This window comes from Pinus tabuliformis, chromosome 6 (genome assembly GCF_031772625.1).
Source record: "Pinus tabuliformis cultivar Carrire ecotype Pingquan chromosome 6, CPIR1, whole genome shotgun sequence".
In the NCBI taxonomy this organism is placed as follows: domain Eukaryota; kingdom Viridiplantae; phylum Streptophyta; class Pinopsida; order Pinales; family Pinaceae; genus Pinus; species Pinus tabuliformis.
Genome location: NC_142292.1, coordinates 1,218,815,138 through 1,218,833,187, shown reverse-complemented (window position 1 = coordinate 1,218,833,187; position 18,050 = coordinate 1,218,815,138). Strand labels below are relative to the sequence as shown.

Sequence of the window (18,050 nt, the reverse complement as noted above, 5' to 3'; positions counted from 1 at the left end):
TTTGGTACAGTACCAATCGGCAAGTACAAGAGGAAAAGAGAGTTATCCTTGCAAATCACCATGAAGCAAGCGTGAAATACTTCAATCAAAGTTTATTAGTCCTTTCCTAGGACTATTGTTATAACTGAAAATGGCATCACCCAATAAGTGAAAACTTCAAACATTGGATATAAAGTTCAATGCATGTATACTAATTCCTAAGTTACTAGGAAACTGAGACAAATACGGATCCGGATTCGGATATGGATATCAATCCACCAGATTTTTGAAAAGCTAGGATCCGGATATGGTGGGGAAACACCAAATATGCAAAATACACGAACATTTTTTATTTTATTTTAAAAAGCATTCAAAGTTAAAAATCAAAACCATTCATGAATGACAACATTAGAACTGAAATCATTAGTTAATTCATAAATCTGAAGATTGAAATCATGATGCACCATGCTTTAAACAAAAAGGGTAACTGTTAATACAAAATTGAGTGTCTTGTCAATGATCACTTTATTGATATGGTGATTTTTTTTTCAAGGAAAAAATCATAACTTCTATTATAATAGAAAGTTACATATCGTATATGCACCAGGTGAATTCAAAAAGTGACCAGGTCACTCAAAACAGTTACCCATGCCAACTGCTGCCTACAACTTCTAAAGAAGAAACTAAGCCCATATCTAAACAAAAAAGTCTCCCAGAGGCCCAAAACAAGTATATGTCGATCAATAAACGGTGTACATTTGTAATGTCCAAGTATATGTTCAGCATATCAAAATATATGCATAATCGTTTCATCATTTGTCAAAAGTATAAGCAGAGTATCATATGAGAGTGATGAATCGCAGCAAACATAATATATCTATCCATCAAGTAAATGATGGATGAATAGACTCCTGCGCCAAACGATCTATATGCTCAGTGATCCACCAAAAGCCCAGAGCCTGTGCAGCCCCAGCTTTTGAAAGAGAGTCTGCCATCCTGTTCTGCTCCCTGTGAATGTGTCTGCAATAAATAAAGTTGAAAGACAGCTTTAAATGAAAGATCTCATCAAGAATGGGTAGCAATGTGTAGTTGTGACATCTCTGAGTGGAATTAAACCAATTAATGACATTCATCAAATCTCCAAAAATCTGGATAGAGTGACAGTCCTTTTCCACAGCCAAGCATAAGAGGAGTTTGAGAGAAAGCAGTTTGGCAAAATTGTTAGAGCCCCTACCAAGGCCAATCTGGGAAAAGAAATAGTGTTGATCAGAAAGATAGAGGACAATACTTCCACCACAAACCCCATCTAAGTAAGCCCAAGGGAAAGCTCAATCAAAATCTTCCACTATTACAAGACGAGGGATATAGGAGATATCAGCATGAGGTAAATGCTCAAAGATTGCAGCAACTTGTGCTGCCACCAAACTCTATTGATATGATGATGTACAGTAGGTCTAACTACATGTCAAAAAATGGCTCTATATGCTGATCAATTGAATATTTCAACTCTACATCTTAATCAACCTGTCATCTTCCTTGACAAGTGGCTTAAAATCTAAAAATCCCCATCTAGTTACAGAGGTGAATGAATATTTTACATTGTTTGAGAACATGCTATAGTCTATGTATCATACTGTTCTAACAGGACTCTTCACCTAGAGTTGGATGGGATTAATCTAATTAAATTATTAATGACAACCATGCTTTGTACACTATATATTATTATCTATGTATTCTTTTAAAGCTTTCTTGTTAGCAATATCAAAAATTGAAAATTAACATTTTGATATGTCAAACCGTTCCTAGTAGCATTATGATGTGCTTTACAACCTATAGGTATTTGATAACTTAGACAACTATACAGCATACAGATTACTAATAAGTGATCTAACTGAAAATCTAAATAGAATATTTAAAAAAAATAAAATCTCTCTAAACTTATTTGCTTGGGATTCAACGTGTAAGAGCTAGTTGACACAGGATCTGTTTCAATAGCATGGGATCCGTTCCCAGGTTTGAAGGATCCGTTTACGTGGCGGATCCCACATGGATCTGGGTGGATCCGTATCCAAAACAGAGATCTGTGAATCCAGCATCAAGATCCCGTGGATCCAGGGAACATAGACTAATTCTCAAAGGACAGATTATAAACAAGTGCACAAAAAAACACATTTATTTTAAATGCATAATCTGATATTTTGAGATTGCAATTTAGATATGGCGAAACTTCCATATTTCAATTGCGAAGTAGATAGAAATTTAGATTCAGGGCTGAAATGTGCTCATGAGCTACTGAAGAAAAACTTCAAGCTCCAGTAGCATATTTCTTTGGGGAGGAAAACGTTATTCTTTCTGTCATTAATAAGAACATGATGACTTGAGCAAACTTGTAATATATAACTGCCTCGTTCTAATGCAAACTGAACAGACTAAACCATTCCTGAGAAACCTTGCTTAAGATACTCTGCAATATATTGAATGAGATTGAAGCTATACTCTGCAATTTGCTAAATACGTTGAATCTACTTTCTCATCTGAGTGAAGAGGTTTTGATGTGGATTTGATGAACTGGGTGATCCTGTGCCGAAAGATGAAAATCCACTGCCACCAAATGATTGGAATCCACTCCCTGCACAATAATCATAATGTACAAAATAAGCACAAAAAACTGCTGAAGTGCAAACCACGTAATATATCAGATTCCAATATTCGGAAACTTAATCTGCACATGTGGTATATAATACATAGTGAAAGGAAATATTTGGCCATGGAGGAGACAGCATCTGCAAATAAAGAATCAACAGAGAAAATCCTTTTGTATGGGAAAAGGAATAACAGCCTTTGACTTACCTGCTCCTGCACCTGCAAATCCCCCACCAGCTGCATTGGCTGCTCCAGCAAATCCACCGCCACTGGCTGCAGCACCAAACCCACCTCCACCTGCAACCCTGGCAAATCCAACACCACTTGCCACTCCAGCAAATCCACCACTAGAAGCTGCTGCTGTAAATCCACTGCCTGGTACAGGACTTGCAGTAGTGAAACCTGCACCAACTCCACTACCAAGCCCTATTTGCCTCGATTGGCCAAAAGCTCCTAGAGCACTTCCCAGAGCCTGTTGTCCAGCACCAGGCTGAGCTGGTTGGCCAAATGCACTAGCTGTCGCTGGAATAGGGCTGATTCCACCACCCGTTCCAAAACTGCCACTAAATGGATTTGGAGTTGATTGTGTAGATGATTGGGCTGAAGGTAAACTGAATGATGCTGGCCGAAACAATTCCCCAGAGTGGGCACTCAATGAAAACACAGGGTTTGATTGGCCAGTAATCAAAGGAGCACCACCAAATGGATTAGATTTTGCAGTAATAGGTGTGGTAGATCCAAGCCCCAATCCACTAAAACCACCAAAATTTGTAGCGTCTGCTGAAGTAGTAGCTTCCTCCTCCATATCTTCCTCATTAGTAACAGCGGGGACTACTACTGGCAATGAACCTGATGCTGTATTTTGCCCAAATGAGAATGAATTTATAGGAGTGGGAGTCTGCTGCATGATGGTCATAGATGCTACACTTTCCCCAAAACTGGAAGTAGCATGACTTTGTTGAGAACTAATTGGTATGCTTGTGGAGCTGGAAAACCCAAAATTGGTTGAGGCATTGGGTCCTGAAGATCCAGAAATAGGAGCAGAAAACTGTCCAAATCCCAAGGTTGTTGTTGATGGAAAAGAGAAGGCTGAAGCAGATGGTATGGCAGGAGAAGTGCTAAGACTGCCAAATACAGGAGTTTGCTGTGAAGAAGATGGCATAAATGGAGAAACTTGTGAAACTTGTGAAACAGGTGTCAGTGTCAAGGACACTAAAGATGTTGTAGATAGAGATGATACAGATGGAGAAACTTGTGAAACAGATGTATGGGCCAAAGAGGAGACTGAGGTCACTGTAGACGAAGACAGATTTGGACTGGACAAAAAGCCTGATGAGGACAAGCCTGGAGGAGAAGCCTTCACCAGTACAGATTCAGACTGCATACTAGTATCTGGTCTCCCCCCCAATCCAGAAGTCTTTAGGTTACTTTGTGTTATGGTTGGAGCACTGATCTTTGATGGCATTGAAGAGATGCCAGATGATACTGCTATGCTTTTCCCACCAGAGGTAGTAAAAGAGGGCATGCTGGAAGAAGAAATCTTGGGCTGAGGAGTGGCTTCAGTTACCACTGCATTTTGAGGTTTCGAGCTAAAAAATGAAGGAACTTGAGGTATCATAGTCCTGACATCTGGGCCTGAGGAAGCACCTGTATTTGCTGCAGGGAGTGGATTTAAAGAGGACTTTACTTCCCCAGAACTTAACGATGACCCATATGAAACTGCCAAATTCTGACCAGCCGTAGCACTGACTGTAGGCATACTAAAGACAAAAGGCTTTACAGAATGTGATCCAGAATGGACTGCAGAAGATGACATAGTTGCAACTTCCGAGTCTTGCGCAGAAGATTCAGCAGATGTACTACCATGTTCTTCACAGGACATAGATGATGCAAAGAGACTTGGTCCCCGCAACAAAGAGGAATGTTGAAAGTTCCCACCCAGCTTGGGAGGTGATGTTACAGGGACAAAACGAGTCTTGATTGATTCAGGTGTTTCTGTTGCACTATCCACATGTAAAGCATTAATTTGAGAAGATGCTGGTTCATTTGGTTTTGTGGAGAGTTTTGATCTCTCATCGATTTTGGAGGTATTTTCTTTGAGTGCACTGCCTCCAGATGTCATTAGCTTTGGAAAGCCAAAAGATGTCTGAGTCATACTTCCTGAACTTACTTGCATTGTAGTTGATTTTAAATCTGTCAAGCCTTCAGATTGGTTTCCAACCATGAGTCCATGTGATGTATTTCTATTAGGAGCCCTTACTTTGGGCTGCACAAAAACAGCAGAAGAGCTTATGTTTGAATCAGAACTGTGCTTTCGGAATGTTTTATCTTCAATTATATTTATATGGGGATGATAAGATCTACTTTCTGCATCTAAGCTTTTCAATGAATTTGTTGAAGCTTGACTTGATACTTTTTCTGGTGACTGCGAACCATCATTTGACCATTTGAAAAATGATTCAGATGAAGATTCAGAAGGCATAGTAGAGGCACGTGGAATATTTGGACCTGTAAAGCAAAATTTTAAGTCAAAAATTTGCATATGACAACATAAATATCAACTCTTAAGTGAAATGGAACAGAATATTACCTTTGGCTTTAGTGGATTCTATCAACTGGTTCTTTCCTTCAGATGGTCGATATTTGAACATGGTTGACTTAGATTCTTCTTCACCAAACATTTCAGATGATGCCCTGAGTTGAAAAAATTTACTTTCTGTCGGCTCTGACCATGGCTTATTTGCATTGGCCATTGAACTTGGTGCAACTGAAACCCTTTTCACTGTAGTTCTTGTTGTGCCAACGTTGGCCCAAGCCTGCTCAAAAAGAAGCCAAAATATATCTTGAGAAAAAAAATTGTAAATGCTTAAATTCAATAATATGTAGTAGCTCTACAGTAATGCATTTCTGACAGAAAATAAATACGGTCAACAAAAAAGGAGAAACTTCCATATCTAAAGTCAAGCTGGCTTGAAAATCATTTGTGAACTGCTGTTTTATCCAAGCTTCGAACTATAGATTTGATAGATATTATAAATATCCAACAGAATCACTAAGCAAACTACCTTAGCAAGATCAACAAATATCGTTAAAGACAAACCTCACAATTGCTATCCTATAATCCTATTTACAAACAATAATCACCATGTTCTCGAAACCTGAAGAAAACTATTTTCAAGGAAGGTTAATCAAACAGAAAACATGCATTCACGACTCAGAAATTTCTTCTGTTGTTCTAAATTCAGTTTCTAGCATTAGACTCATCATTTAATCCCTACAATTAAGATCTATATTTCAGGGCTGTTCACCATCCTTCTTATCTTATACATCCTTAACTATGCAAGTGCATCCAACCCTGGAAAATATAGTGAAAATAGACAACTGAGAGGATAAGTTTCAAGTTTTCAACCATCTCCTACAGTCCCACTGGTGCATGAAAGGTCAAAAGTGGAAAATTGCAAATGACGGTAGTGGAAGACCAGACTCTCTCTCCTAGACTGCCCAATGCGAAGAGACAAAAACTTGTTCTAAAGAAAGAACTGTCGTATAAAGCACATAAGAAAAAACAAAACATGAAAGAACTATACATATTTGACTATTCAATTAATTCAATTCAATCATAGGTTCAAAGAATTACATTGTCAATCGGGTCTCTCCTCCTCCTTACAGAGTCTGGTTCCTGCAACATTAATGCTCTTGCCTGTTTCTGAATAGGGCTTTCCTTGCTGGTACTCAATGATGGTGAATAAGTAAATTTCTGCAATAAGCGAGGACTTGTGACCTTTTCCTTCATATCTGAAGGAAAGCAACTTTCACCAGGGGACAGACCAATTGATTTAAATAGCAAGTCCTTTGTATTTCTTGACTTCCCAACCTTATCAGGTGTTAAAGAGATATTTAGAGCCTCCATTTGCTGGGAAAGGCATTCTGCAAGTTGTTCTGCTATCACTAATTGTGAGTTCACAGTGCTATAAAAGCTTTGCAAGGACTGTAGTTGCCTGTCAAAGAACCAGCAGCAGAGTATTCAGAATACTTCAATAAACTTAAATTAAGTGGCACCACTATCATGATCTTATAAGAAACAATCAGCATGTTAATTTTCAATGGTTACTAGGGGAAAAACAAGCTGCACATGACTCATCAAGTCTATGCCTCTTATATTTTTGAAAACATGCTTCAAATTTCTCTTAATGTGACAAGGAAGTACAGGCAAGAGAATATTAAAATAGAAATGAAAACAATGAGCACAGCACCAAGCAAATCATGGGTTCAGTGCCAAAACCTGAAACTAACCAAACTTTCAAGAAAAGAACTTAAGACCAACAAAACAAACTAAGAGACTTTCCCTAACAAAACAAATGGAAACATGTAGGAGAGAGGCATGTTCTCAAATGCAAAAACTGAGAGACTAGCAAACCTTCCTTTCACAAAGTAGAGGGTGCTCTGCAAGGGAACAGCATGACCCTGACAGTAATAGCTGAGTGGATAAGATCACTGAAACAAGAAATTAACGGCCACTCATGACCACACATAGTCTGAACCTGGAACTACACGCCCACCGATCTATTCCAGAGGTGTGGGGGGGAGCGCACACCAAAATTCACAAAAACCTGAGATGCAGAAGTCTTCCATTGGATTCCAGTACAAGCAGCTGCAATGTTAGTTTTTGTAGCATTAGATGTGTCCTAGCCACAGAATTTTGTGGAGAGGCTAGAATACATGAGATCTCCAAAACCCAGAAATCATTTCTAGAAATTCTGCCTAGAAGTGTCTCAATTAGATTATTAACCAATTTTTAAATATTTCCTAAGTCTAAACTTAGGGAATATGGTTAATTAATCAGTATTAATTGAGATAAGGCGTGAATCATCTAGAAACTCACACGGATTGATCCAGAAATAATCCTAGCCATTGATTAAGTTTTAATCTTGGTCGTTGGTGCTCCAACAGTGGATTATAAAAGAAAGTCGATGTGGTGATGGAGATCATCTAGTGCAGATACTCAGTTGCCCAGGCAATTCGATTTTCTCAGTAGCAGCAGCTCAGCAAAGAAGATAGAGCCAGAGGGTGAGTAGCAGGTGGAAGAGGAGAGCAGCAGCATTCTGGGAGAAAGCTTTCAGTTCACAGAAGAGTCGAAGGAAGGAAGACTAGAATCTTCAGAGGGCCAGCGTAGGGACTGCGCGGAGGCTAATGCAAGCATCTTAGTGCAGAGGTTGGGGAAGCTATTTCGGAGGCAGAAAATAGTTGTGGGGTGAGAGAAAATTCTCACAATATTTTTGCCAATGTTTTCTTCAGATTAGATTGTCAGTTGGGCATCTAAATTATTGTACTCAGAATTGTTGTTGAACATTAATAATAAAACCCTCATCTGTTGCACTGGTTTCCCAAGTTGGGTTTTTCTGAGGACAATTGTCCAAAAGTAACTGTGTCAATTTTATTATGTGTGCTAGAATTTCTCAATTTCCAATATTTTATTTTCCGCAGTATTTTTATGGTGAAAATTACAGCTGTGATTTTATTCGTTATTTGTCGTAGTAAATAAACTGCAGAATTAATTTCTGAGTTAGAAGAATAATCTCCAGTAGCTGCAATAGATAAAATTTCACATGGTATCGGAGCTTAATTGATCAGCTAGGAAGCTCAAAAGCTGAGAAAGGAATTTCGTTGTTCAAAGGGAGCAGCAAATCGAAATTCCCAGAGAGACTGCACAGAGCCTAGAATAGGCAATTCGAGTTGCTAGGGCAGCAATTCCATTTTTCAATTGGAAGGAGGTAGGAAAATCGAATTGCCCAGATTAGTGATTCCTACAGTGAGACGGAGTAGTTGCAGCTCATATTTTTTCACTGAGCAGAATACTGGTTGGACGCAAAGAGTTTTGTTGCAGGTTGCAGAGGAGAATCCGCGTCGGGAGGAAAAGAGAAATAGCACACTAAATTTATTCCAGTATAGCCATGGACAGAAGTAACATTCAGGAGACTTCAGATTTGCTTTCCAGATTGGAAGACAAATTCGCTTGCTTAGCAGGATTAGCTTCACAAGGGGTCTGGTACATAGACAGTGGAGCTTCAACTCACATGACAGGGGTTAGAGAATTATTCTCTAGCTACAAAGAGGAGCAGATGGATTTCCAAATTACTATGGGAAACAAAACAAATGTACTCCAGTACGAGGAGGTACCATAGATTTTAGAGGGGAGTCAAGAGCAAGCACCAGTGCTTCAGATGTATTGCATGCGCCAGGATTGGATATGAACCTGATTTCAGTATCCCAATTATAGGATAAAGGGTACGATGTTCACGTCATAGGGAAGAAAGTGTATGTCAAACACCAAAGTTGGAAGAAGGTAAGACAGATTGGAGTTCGAAGTAACAAGTTGTACCGATTACAAATCGATTCTCCAATGGCACTGATAGGCAGCAACAATAGCAGTGGGAAGGAGCTGAATGAATTATGGCACAGAAGAATGGGACATCTACATCATGGAGCACTTAGGATGCTCAAAGAAACCGTAACAGGGATTCCTGAACTAGGAACTTAACACGATGATGTGTGCAGAGGGTGCATACTTGGGAAGTATGGTAAGGCGGCATTTCCAAGGAGTGACAACAGAGCTGATGGTGTGTTAGGACTTATACACTCAGATATTTGTGGCCCGATGTCCACTAGAGCTCTCAGCAGTGCCGAATATTTTGTCACCTTTATTGATGATCATTCCAAGAAAACCTAGATCTACTTCTTGAAGACCAAGGATGAGGTCTTCGATCGTTTCAGAGAGTTTAAAGCTCTCGTGGAGAATGCAACAGGGAAGAAGATCAAGGTACTTTGCTCAGATAATGGTGGAGAGTATATTGATAAAGACTTCATAAATTTCTGTGCGAAGGAAGGCATCAAGAGAGAATGGACAACTCCATATAATCCACAACAGAATGGTGTAGCGGAGCAGAAAAACAAAACCATTGTTGGAGCTGCAAAGGCTATGTTATATGACCAGGATCTACCCAGATTTCTGTGGGCAGAAGCATGTAACACGGCAGTGTATATTAAGATTAGGACTCCTTATAGAGCATTGAAGAAGAAAACAGTAGAAGGAGTCTTCAAGGGCAAGAAGCCTGAAGTCAACCACCTCAGAATTTTTGGCAGCGTTGCTTATTGTCACGTGCCAGTTGATAAAAGGAACAAACTGGATCAGATTGCAGAGAGGGGGTTTTTCATTGGGTACATTGAAACCTCAAAGGCATTCAGAATCTACATTCCTAGCAGTAGGAAGATAGTAGTAAGGCGAGACGTGAAGTTTGTGGAGGACCGAGCTTTCAGGAGGCCTTGTGAGATGCCTACAAGTTATCAGAATCAGTAAGCGAAAGCTCCTTTAGTCCAGCAACAAGAGCAACCAGTGGGACAAGAAAGAGGACAGTTACAAGGGTCAAGTACTGTGACCAGTACCAGTATTTCCTCAGGGGCAGGAAATATGGGGAGTTCTCAGCAAATGGAGCAACAAAGACAAGATGAGGAGGACTTGGTAGAACCTCCCACGACTAGTGGTCGAGCCAACAGAGAGGTTCATCAGACATTAAGGGATGTAGAGGTGTTTATTGGAACTCCTAGGATGAGCAAGAGACAATGCAGACAACCTGACGGGTACAAGCATTGGTAGCTCAGGTTGCAGAACCTTCTAGCTTTCAAGAGGCCGCATAGCATCAGGTGTGGATAGATGCCATGGTAGAAGAGTATAGCTCTATCATGACGAATGATGTTTGGGAGGTAGTGCCTAGGCCAGAAGACAGATCAGTTGTAGGTTCGAGGTGGATCTATAAGATCAAATATGCGACAAACGACAATGTGGAAAAGTACAAGGCTAGGTTCGTGGAAAAGGGGTATGCACAAAAGGGATAGATTATGAGGAAACATTCACCCCAGTTGTCAAATACACTTCTATCCGGTCAATTATATCTCTAGCAGCTCAAATGGGATGGCAAATTCACCAGACGGACGTCAAGACAACCTTCTCGAATGGAGTAATAGAGGAGGAGGTGTACATAGAACAACCAGAGGACGTTGGAACTCAGGACTAACGCACGCATGTGTGCAAATTGAAGAAGGTTCTATACGGGCTCAAGCAAGCTCCTAGGGCATGGTATGGTAGAATTGACACCTACTTGCAGCAGATGGGGTTTATCAAGAGTGACACAAATCCCAACCTTTACTATTTGATGGTAGAGGATGAGCCCCTCATTCTAGTTTTGTATGTGGATGATCTATTCTTGACAGGATCATCAGGGCTCATAGAGGATTACAAGAGGAACCTGGCAACAGAATTTGACATGAAGGATTTGGGGTTGATGCACTATTTCCTAGGATTGGAGGTGTGGCAGAAGGATGGGGAGATCTTCCTTGGGCAAGGAAGATACGCTACAAATATTCTGAAGAGGTTCAGAATGCAGGATTGCAGACCCATGTCTACACCCATGATTACCAATAGGAAGAAGATAGATGTATCAGATGACAAGGATGTCGACCCAACCTTGTATAGACAGCTCATTGGGTCTCTCATGTATCTGGTCAACACTAGGCTAGATATTTGCTTCATAGTCAATACCCTTAGTCAGTTCATGGTGGAACCAAAAAAGGTACATTGGGTAACAGCGAGGCATATTCTAAGGCACAATCGAGTATGGGTTGAAATATACTCGAGAGGATGACATCAGACTTTGTGGGTACACAGATACAGATTGGGCAGGCAGTTTAGTGGACAGGAAAAGTAGCTCCGGGTACTGCTTCAGTGTTGGATGAAGGATGGTTTCTTGGTGTAGCAGGAAGCAGAAGTTAGTAGCATTGAGCTCTGCAAAAAATAGAGTATATGGCAACTAGCACAACTATGTGCGAAGCTATATGGCTTCAGAAGTTGCTAGTAAGCTTGTTCAAGCACAGGATGGAGGCGACCAGTGTCTATTGTGATAATTAGAGTTGCATAAAGATCTTTGAGAATCCAATGTTTCATGACAGGTCGAAGCACATCGATATTTGGTGTCACTTCATCAAAGATTGTGTACAACGAGGAGCAGCCCAACTACAGTATGTTCCCACAGAAGAGCAGGTTGCAGATATACTCACGAAAGCTCTAGGGAGAGCTAAGTTCATCTATTTCAGAGAACATATGGGTATGGTGGAGAACCCGTTTCAGTAGCAAGGACAGGCCATTTTGGATGTTGCAGTTGCAACAACAACAGATGAGAGGGAGTTGCAGTGCAGATGCATTGTTGGCAGCAGTATAGTAGGGTTAGAAGCAACACAAATGCAACGTATATCAGAGTTGCGCAGTAGTTGGTGGGCAGAAAGAGCCATACATCAGCAACGTAACAGGAGATGATGCAGAGACAAAGTGTTCTTGCAGGAAGCAACAACGCTAGAACACATTCCTCGTTAAGAGGGAGTGTTAGTTTTTGTAGCATCGAATGTGTTCTAGCCACGAAATTTTGTGGAGAGGCTAGAATACATGAGATCTCCAAAACCCACAAATCATTTCTGGAAATTCGACCTAAAAGTGTCTCAATTAGAATATTAACCAATTTTTAAATATTTCCTAAGTCTAGACTTAGAGAATATGGTTAATTAATCAGTATTAATTGAGATAAGACATGAATCATCTAGAAACTCACACAGATCGATCCAAAAATGATCCTAGCCATTGATTAAGTTTTAATATTGGTCGTTGGTGCTCCAATAGTGGATTATAAAAGAAAGTCAATGTGGTGACGGAGATTGTTGGGCCTCAAATATGCCCATTTTTCTACCGTATAATATCACTGTTCATAACCTAAATTCCTATATTTTTAACTCATTTTGCACCATAATTCCACAACTTTCCGCCAATACATATCCTACACTTCGTGGTTGATTATCATTAGTTTTCTTGAATTTTCTATGATTAGAGATGATTTTGTCATGATTTTGCTAATGATGGCTTTGCCAAGTTCATTTACCATAGGGTTCCATTGCTGAAATTCTTCACAATTCAATTAAACTAGTTGCTACAGGTTAAGTACGAAATAAATTCATGTAGATGAAAATCTAAACTTTGTGCTCAAATGAAGAAGAATCTTGAGATTCCGAGACGTAAGTTTTGTTCAGAATACCCTCATTCAGGTAACCCAAAAACTGTTTGTCAAAATTCGTGATTATGACGAAGTTATAGTCAGGGGAATATTCTAGCACAGAGTTAAGTACAAAATCAGTGTCGAATTCGAGGTTTGACAATTTCAGCCAACATCCACGTGGAGGACCACGATTTGGATAAGTTTCTTTATGCTCAAAAAGGGAATTAGTTCCTCTAGCTACACCATGATCAGGATGAACCCAACCGTTACCCATTTGAAGACTCTCCAAAAGATTGCATATGGCTTACTTTAGCCTTGATATTGTATTTACTTTTTCTAGTTAGTTGGTTGTGTCTTGTTTTCATCGGTTGCACTGTATAAAGCCCGATGCTCTCTGCATGTACGCGGCAGTAGTAGTGGCAATAGCAAGCAAGGGGGGATTGTTATGTAATTTTTGTTGTAAGAAGATTTATGCTCAAGTGACAATGGAGACTTTGATGTATCTGCTGTTGGAATTCATGTTTTGCTGAACCTTAACACATAATTCTGATTCTGCACTTTAATCTCTGTAAGTATTAATGTGTTCTGATTTTTAAAAGAAGTATTGCGTTAATTTAGATTTGTTTCGGGAGTGGCAAGGGCCCACCACCACCCGGAAACAAGTCTTGTAATTAGTATAAATTGTAGGAAGTATGTTTTATTGAATTTCGTAGATTTACATTTCAATCCAAAGTCATTTGCCGAATAGATCTCAGATTTACTGTGTCTCATTTCGTACTTAAGCATTTACTCTACTTTTTGTGGATTTGAACGAATATCTTGTCTTTAAATCGTTGTAAACCAGAAAGGATTTTGTTGCTTGATGATTCTCGAATATTAGTTGCATTGGTTATCGATTGAGTTTGTAGCTTAGTTTTGAGACTTAGTATAATCATAATAAGATTGGATTGAAAACTGTAAGTTAATGCTCTTCTGTAGGAATGATTTTTTGTGTTTATTTGCAGTGGTTTTAAATTAGAATAAGCTTTGATATTTGAGTCTTTTAAATATGAGTGTGTTAATTTAGGCAGTGTAAGGATATTAATTTGAAACTGTCATTTATTTTCTTTTAAACTTTTTGCAGAATTGAATGCGTGAGCTAGACAAGATCAAGAAATTAGTTGAATTCTTGTTGATTTGTTTTATGCATCCCAGGAATTAGATTAGATTTAGTCTTGTTTGGATTGTTTATTTTCCTTAGTTTAGAATTGCTTGGATTAGAATCAGTTTTGTCTGGATTGAAATTAGCATAAGCTTGATATTGTTTTGAATAGTAATTAGTTTTGTGTGATTTAAGATTTCTATTACTTAGATTAAATAAATCTTATTGCTTGGATTGCAATTAAGTTTTACTTGCATTGAAATTAAGTTTTGATTGAAATTAAGATTTACTTTACTTAGATTGAGATTAAAATTGTTCAATGATTTATATTTTGTACTTAATTCAGGAATAGAAATTTCGTACTTAATTTAGGAATCAATTTTAGATTTCATGATGTTAATTTAGGTTAGATGCTTTGATCCTGCATTACCTGTGCTTGTGCCTCGAAGCTTACGAGCCCCAAATTGATAATTTAATGTTGGAATTATAACACATAATTTCCCCAACAGAGATCATCCATTGCAAATACTCAGTTGCCCAGGAAATTCGATTTTCTCAATAGCATCAGCTCGGCAAAAAAAATAGAGCCAGAGGGTGAGTAGTAGGTGGAAGAGGAGAGCAGCAGCATTCCGGGAAGAAGTTTTCAATTCCCGGAAGAGTTGAAGGAACGAAGGTTGAAATCTTTAGAGGGCCAGTGTAGGGACTGCGCAAAGGCTGACGTATGCATCTTAGCGCAGAGGTTGGGGAAGCTATTTCGGAGGTAGAAAATAACTGTGGGGTGAGAGAAAATTCTCACAATATTTTTGCCAGTGTTTTCTTCAGATTAGATTACCAGTTGGGCATCTAAATTATTGTACTCAGAATTGTTGCTGAACATTAATAATAAAACCCTCATCTGTTGAACTGGGTTTCCCATGTTGGGTTTTTCTAGGGACAATTGTCCAAAAATCACTGTCAATTTTATTGTGTGTGTGCTAGAATTTATCAGCTTCTAGTATTTTATTTTCGGCATTATTTTTATGGTGAAAATTATAAAAGAATGTCGAATGAATTAATTCATCATGAGCAAGCTGAAGCTCAATAATAATACAGAGATATTTACAATAATAGAAACATCAAGTTTCTATGTAGAATATGGAAACAATCAGTTTCATCTAAGAAACTGCTAAAAGAATAAAAATAGCAACAGCTAAAAGAATGAGCATTAAATACTAAATAGGAATAGGAATATTCTAATACCCTCCCTTAATGCTCAATCTATTTACAACACCAATAGACCCTCTGAATTTTACAAATTTATCATGACCAAGAGGCTTGGTGAAAATGTTGGGGGGCTGCTCTGTTGTGGGAACATATTGCAACTGAACTGAGCCGTCTTCAACAAGCTGGCGAATGTAGTGGCAATGAGTTTCCACATGCTTTGTTCGTTCATGAAAGACTGGATTCTTGGCAAGTTTGAGCACTCCCTGATTATCACAAAACAAAGAAGTAGGCCCTGTCTGGGAAACATGCATATCTGCAAGCATACGTCGAAGCCAAACTGCCTCACAGGATGCCTTAACTGCTCCCCGATACTCTACTTCTGTTGAGGAGAGAGCCACTGCCTGTTGCTTCTTACTAGTCCAAGTAACAGCACCGGATCCTAGACTAAACACATACCCAGCTGTAGATTTACGGTCATCAACCGAACTGGCCCAGTCAGAATCAGTGTAACCACTGAGTATAGGTTTGGAACTTCAAGTGTATAGGAGACCATAATCAGAAGTGCCACGCACATATCGTAGCACACGCTTTGCTGCTTTCCAATGATCAGCTTTAGGAGCTGACATGAAGCGGGAAATATAGCTTACTGCAAAACTGATGTCAGGTCTGGTAGCAGTAAGATAGATGAGATTGCCCACTAATTGCCTGAATAAAGTTTCATCCACAAGGGGAGAGGATGACTGTGCTGAAAGTTTGAGCCTTGGTTCCATAGGAGTCGTGGCCGGTTTGCAATCTTGCATTCTGAACCTGTCCACAAGATTTTTGGCATACTTGGACTGAGAGAGAAAGATCTGATTTTCAGTCTGCCAAACTTCAACCCCCAGACAGTAATGAAGAAGTCCCAAGTCTGTCATCTCAAAAGTTCTGCATAAATCTTGTTTGATCCCATGGATCAAATGTGCAGAGCTGCCAGTAATGATAAGGTCATCCACATAGACAACCACAAACAAGATATCATCACCAGTATGCTTGATATACAGGTTTGCATCAGATGGGCTCCGCTGAAAACCCTGATCTGTCAGGTACTGATCAATTTTCATGTACCAAGCCCGAGGAGCTTGTTTCAATCCATAGATTGCTTTAGCTAACCAACACACTTTCTGTTCTTGACCAACAACCTTGAATCCTGGAGGCTGCGTCATGTAGACATCTTCTTGGAGATCACCATTTAGGAAAGCACTCTTTACATCCATCTGATGAACTTTCCAATTGAACTGAGCTGCTAGGGCAAGGACAAGCCTTATGGTACTCATCTTGGCTGTAGGAGCAAAAGTCTCCTCATAGTCGATGCCTTCCTTCTGTGAGAACGCTCGAGCCACAAGACGAGCTTTATACTTGTCTATGGTTCCATCAACTTTGTATTTCACTTTATACACCCATTTGCAGCCTATGGGATTTTTCCCTGCAGGAAGATCAGAAAGTGTCCATGTGTGATTCTTCTGAAGACTCTGGAATTCGGCTTCCATAGCCTGTTCCCACTCAGATGTACCCTTAGCCTCTGAATAGGTTTGAGGCTCAAAAATACTGTGTAGGTTAGCCATAAGAGCAAAATTGACTATAGACTGTTGTTTGTTCTTATGTCTAGAAGTTCTACCTTCAAGAAGCTCATCATCCCGGAGATCACCAATGGTTTTAGCCCACCATTTAGGCCGAAGAGTAGAGGAACCAATATCAGGAGGAGATGAAGAAGACTCAATAGGAGCAGTAAGAGGAGGGTTATTTTCTGGAGGAAGCTCAGATAGAGTATTATCAAATACTGATGCTACATCATCCCTCCCATCAAGTGGACCGACCGGAAGAAGAACACTGTGAGGCTGATCCTCAGAACACTGCTTAGAAGAAGAAGACTGAAAAAATCCTCTGTCTTCATCAAATACTACATCCCGACTGAAGCTAAGACGACTGGTGGCTATATCTATCAGCCTATAGGCCTTGTGATGATCACTGTAACCTGTCATCATGAGTTTCTGGCTTTTGGAATCCAACTTAGAGCGCTTAGCAGGTGGAATCCAAACATATGCAACTGAGCCAAATACTTTGAGGTGACTGATCTTAGGCTTACGGCCAGACCAAACCTCTTCAGGAGTCTTCCCTTTAACAGCCTGAGTAGGTGATCGGTTAAGAAGATAAACAGCAGTAAATACTGCTTCGGACCAGAATTTGTTTGGAACACTCCTGTGTTGTAACATGGAACGAGCCATTTCAACAACCGTGCGGTTGCGACGCTCGACAACACTGTTCTGCTGAGGAGTGTAAGGTGTGGTTAATTGACGTTTGATGCCATGAATATCACAGAAGTTGGCAAAAGCTGAGGAACAAAATTCCCCCCCATTGTCAGTCCTGACTCCTAAGGGTCATGATGTTACAACCAGATTCTTTTTCAACTAAGGTTTTAAACTTCTGAAAGGTACTAAGAGCATCAGATTTATTTTTTAGAAAATACACCCACATCTTTCTACTGAAATCATCTACAATAAGTAAAAAATATTTGCAAGCAGTGATAGAAGTTGTATTCATAGGACCACAAATATCAGCATGAAGTAACTGAAGTACCTTAGATGCGCGCCAAGATTCTCCATCTTTGAATGAAGACCGATGTTGCTTTCTCGCTTGACAGGCGCTGCATACCCCCAATTGCTGAGTCTGAATATCAGGTAATCCTGACACAAGTCCCTCTCGAGAGAGCTGAGAGAGATACTGCATATTTAGATTCCCATATCGTTGATGCCATAGAGTGCTGATGGGAGAGACACGTGCTGCTAGAGCCACTTCTGGAGAGTCACCGGTGTCAAGTAGCCTGTATAGACCATGGTCCTCTAGGCCAACAGCAACTGTTAGACTAGTCTCCCTGTCAATAATGGAGCACTTGTGTGCACTGAACACAACATCAAGCTGAGGAGAATTCCTCATAATCTGGCTAACAGATAGCAGAT

At 39.8% G+C, this 18,050-nt stretch overlaps 1 protein-coding gene across 1 annotated transcript in view; it reads right to left on the bottom strand.

The window, feature by feature from the left end:
• Positions 1-2,444: 2,444 nt before the first annotated feature.
• Positions 2,445-18,050, bottom strand: part of LOC149263081 (uncharacterized) — a 118,916-nt gene continuing 103,310 nt past the window's right edge. Inside the window, 4 exon segments of the mRNA XM_089425738.1 lie at positions 2,445-2,608; positions 2,830-5,130; positions 5,213-5,438; positions 6,260-6,620. Coding sequence (XP_089281864.1) covers positions 2,502-2,608; positions 2,830-5,130; positions 5,213-5,438; positions 6,260-6,620 — 2,995 coding nt within the window. The 3' untranslated portion in view covers positions 2,445-2,501.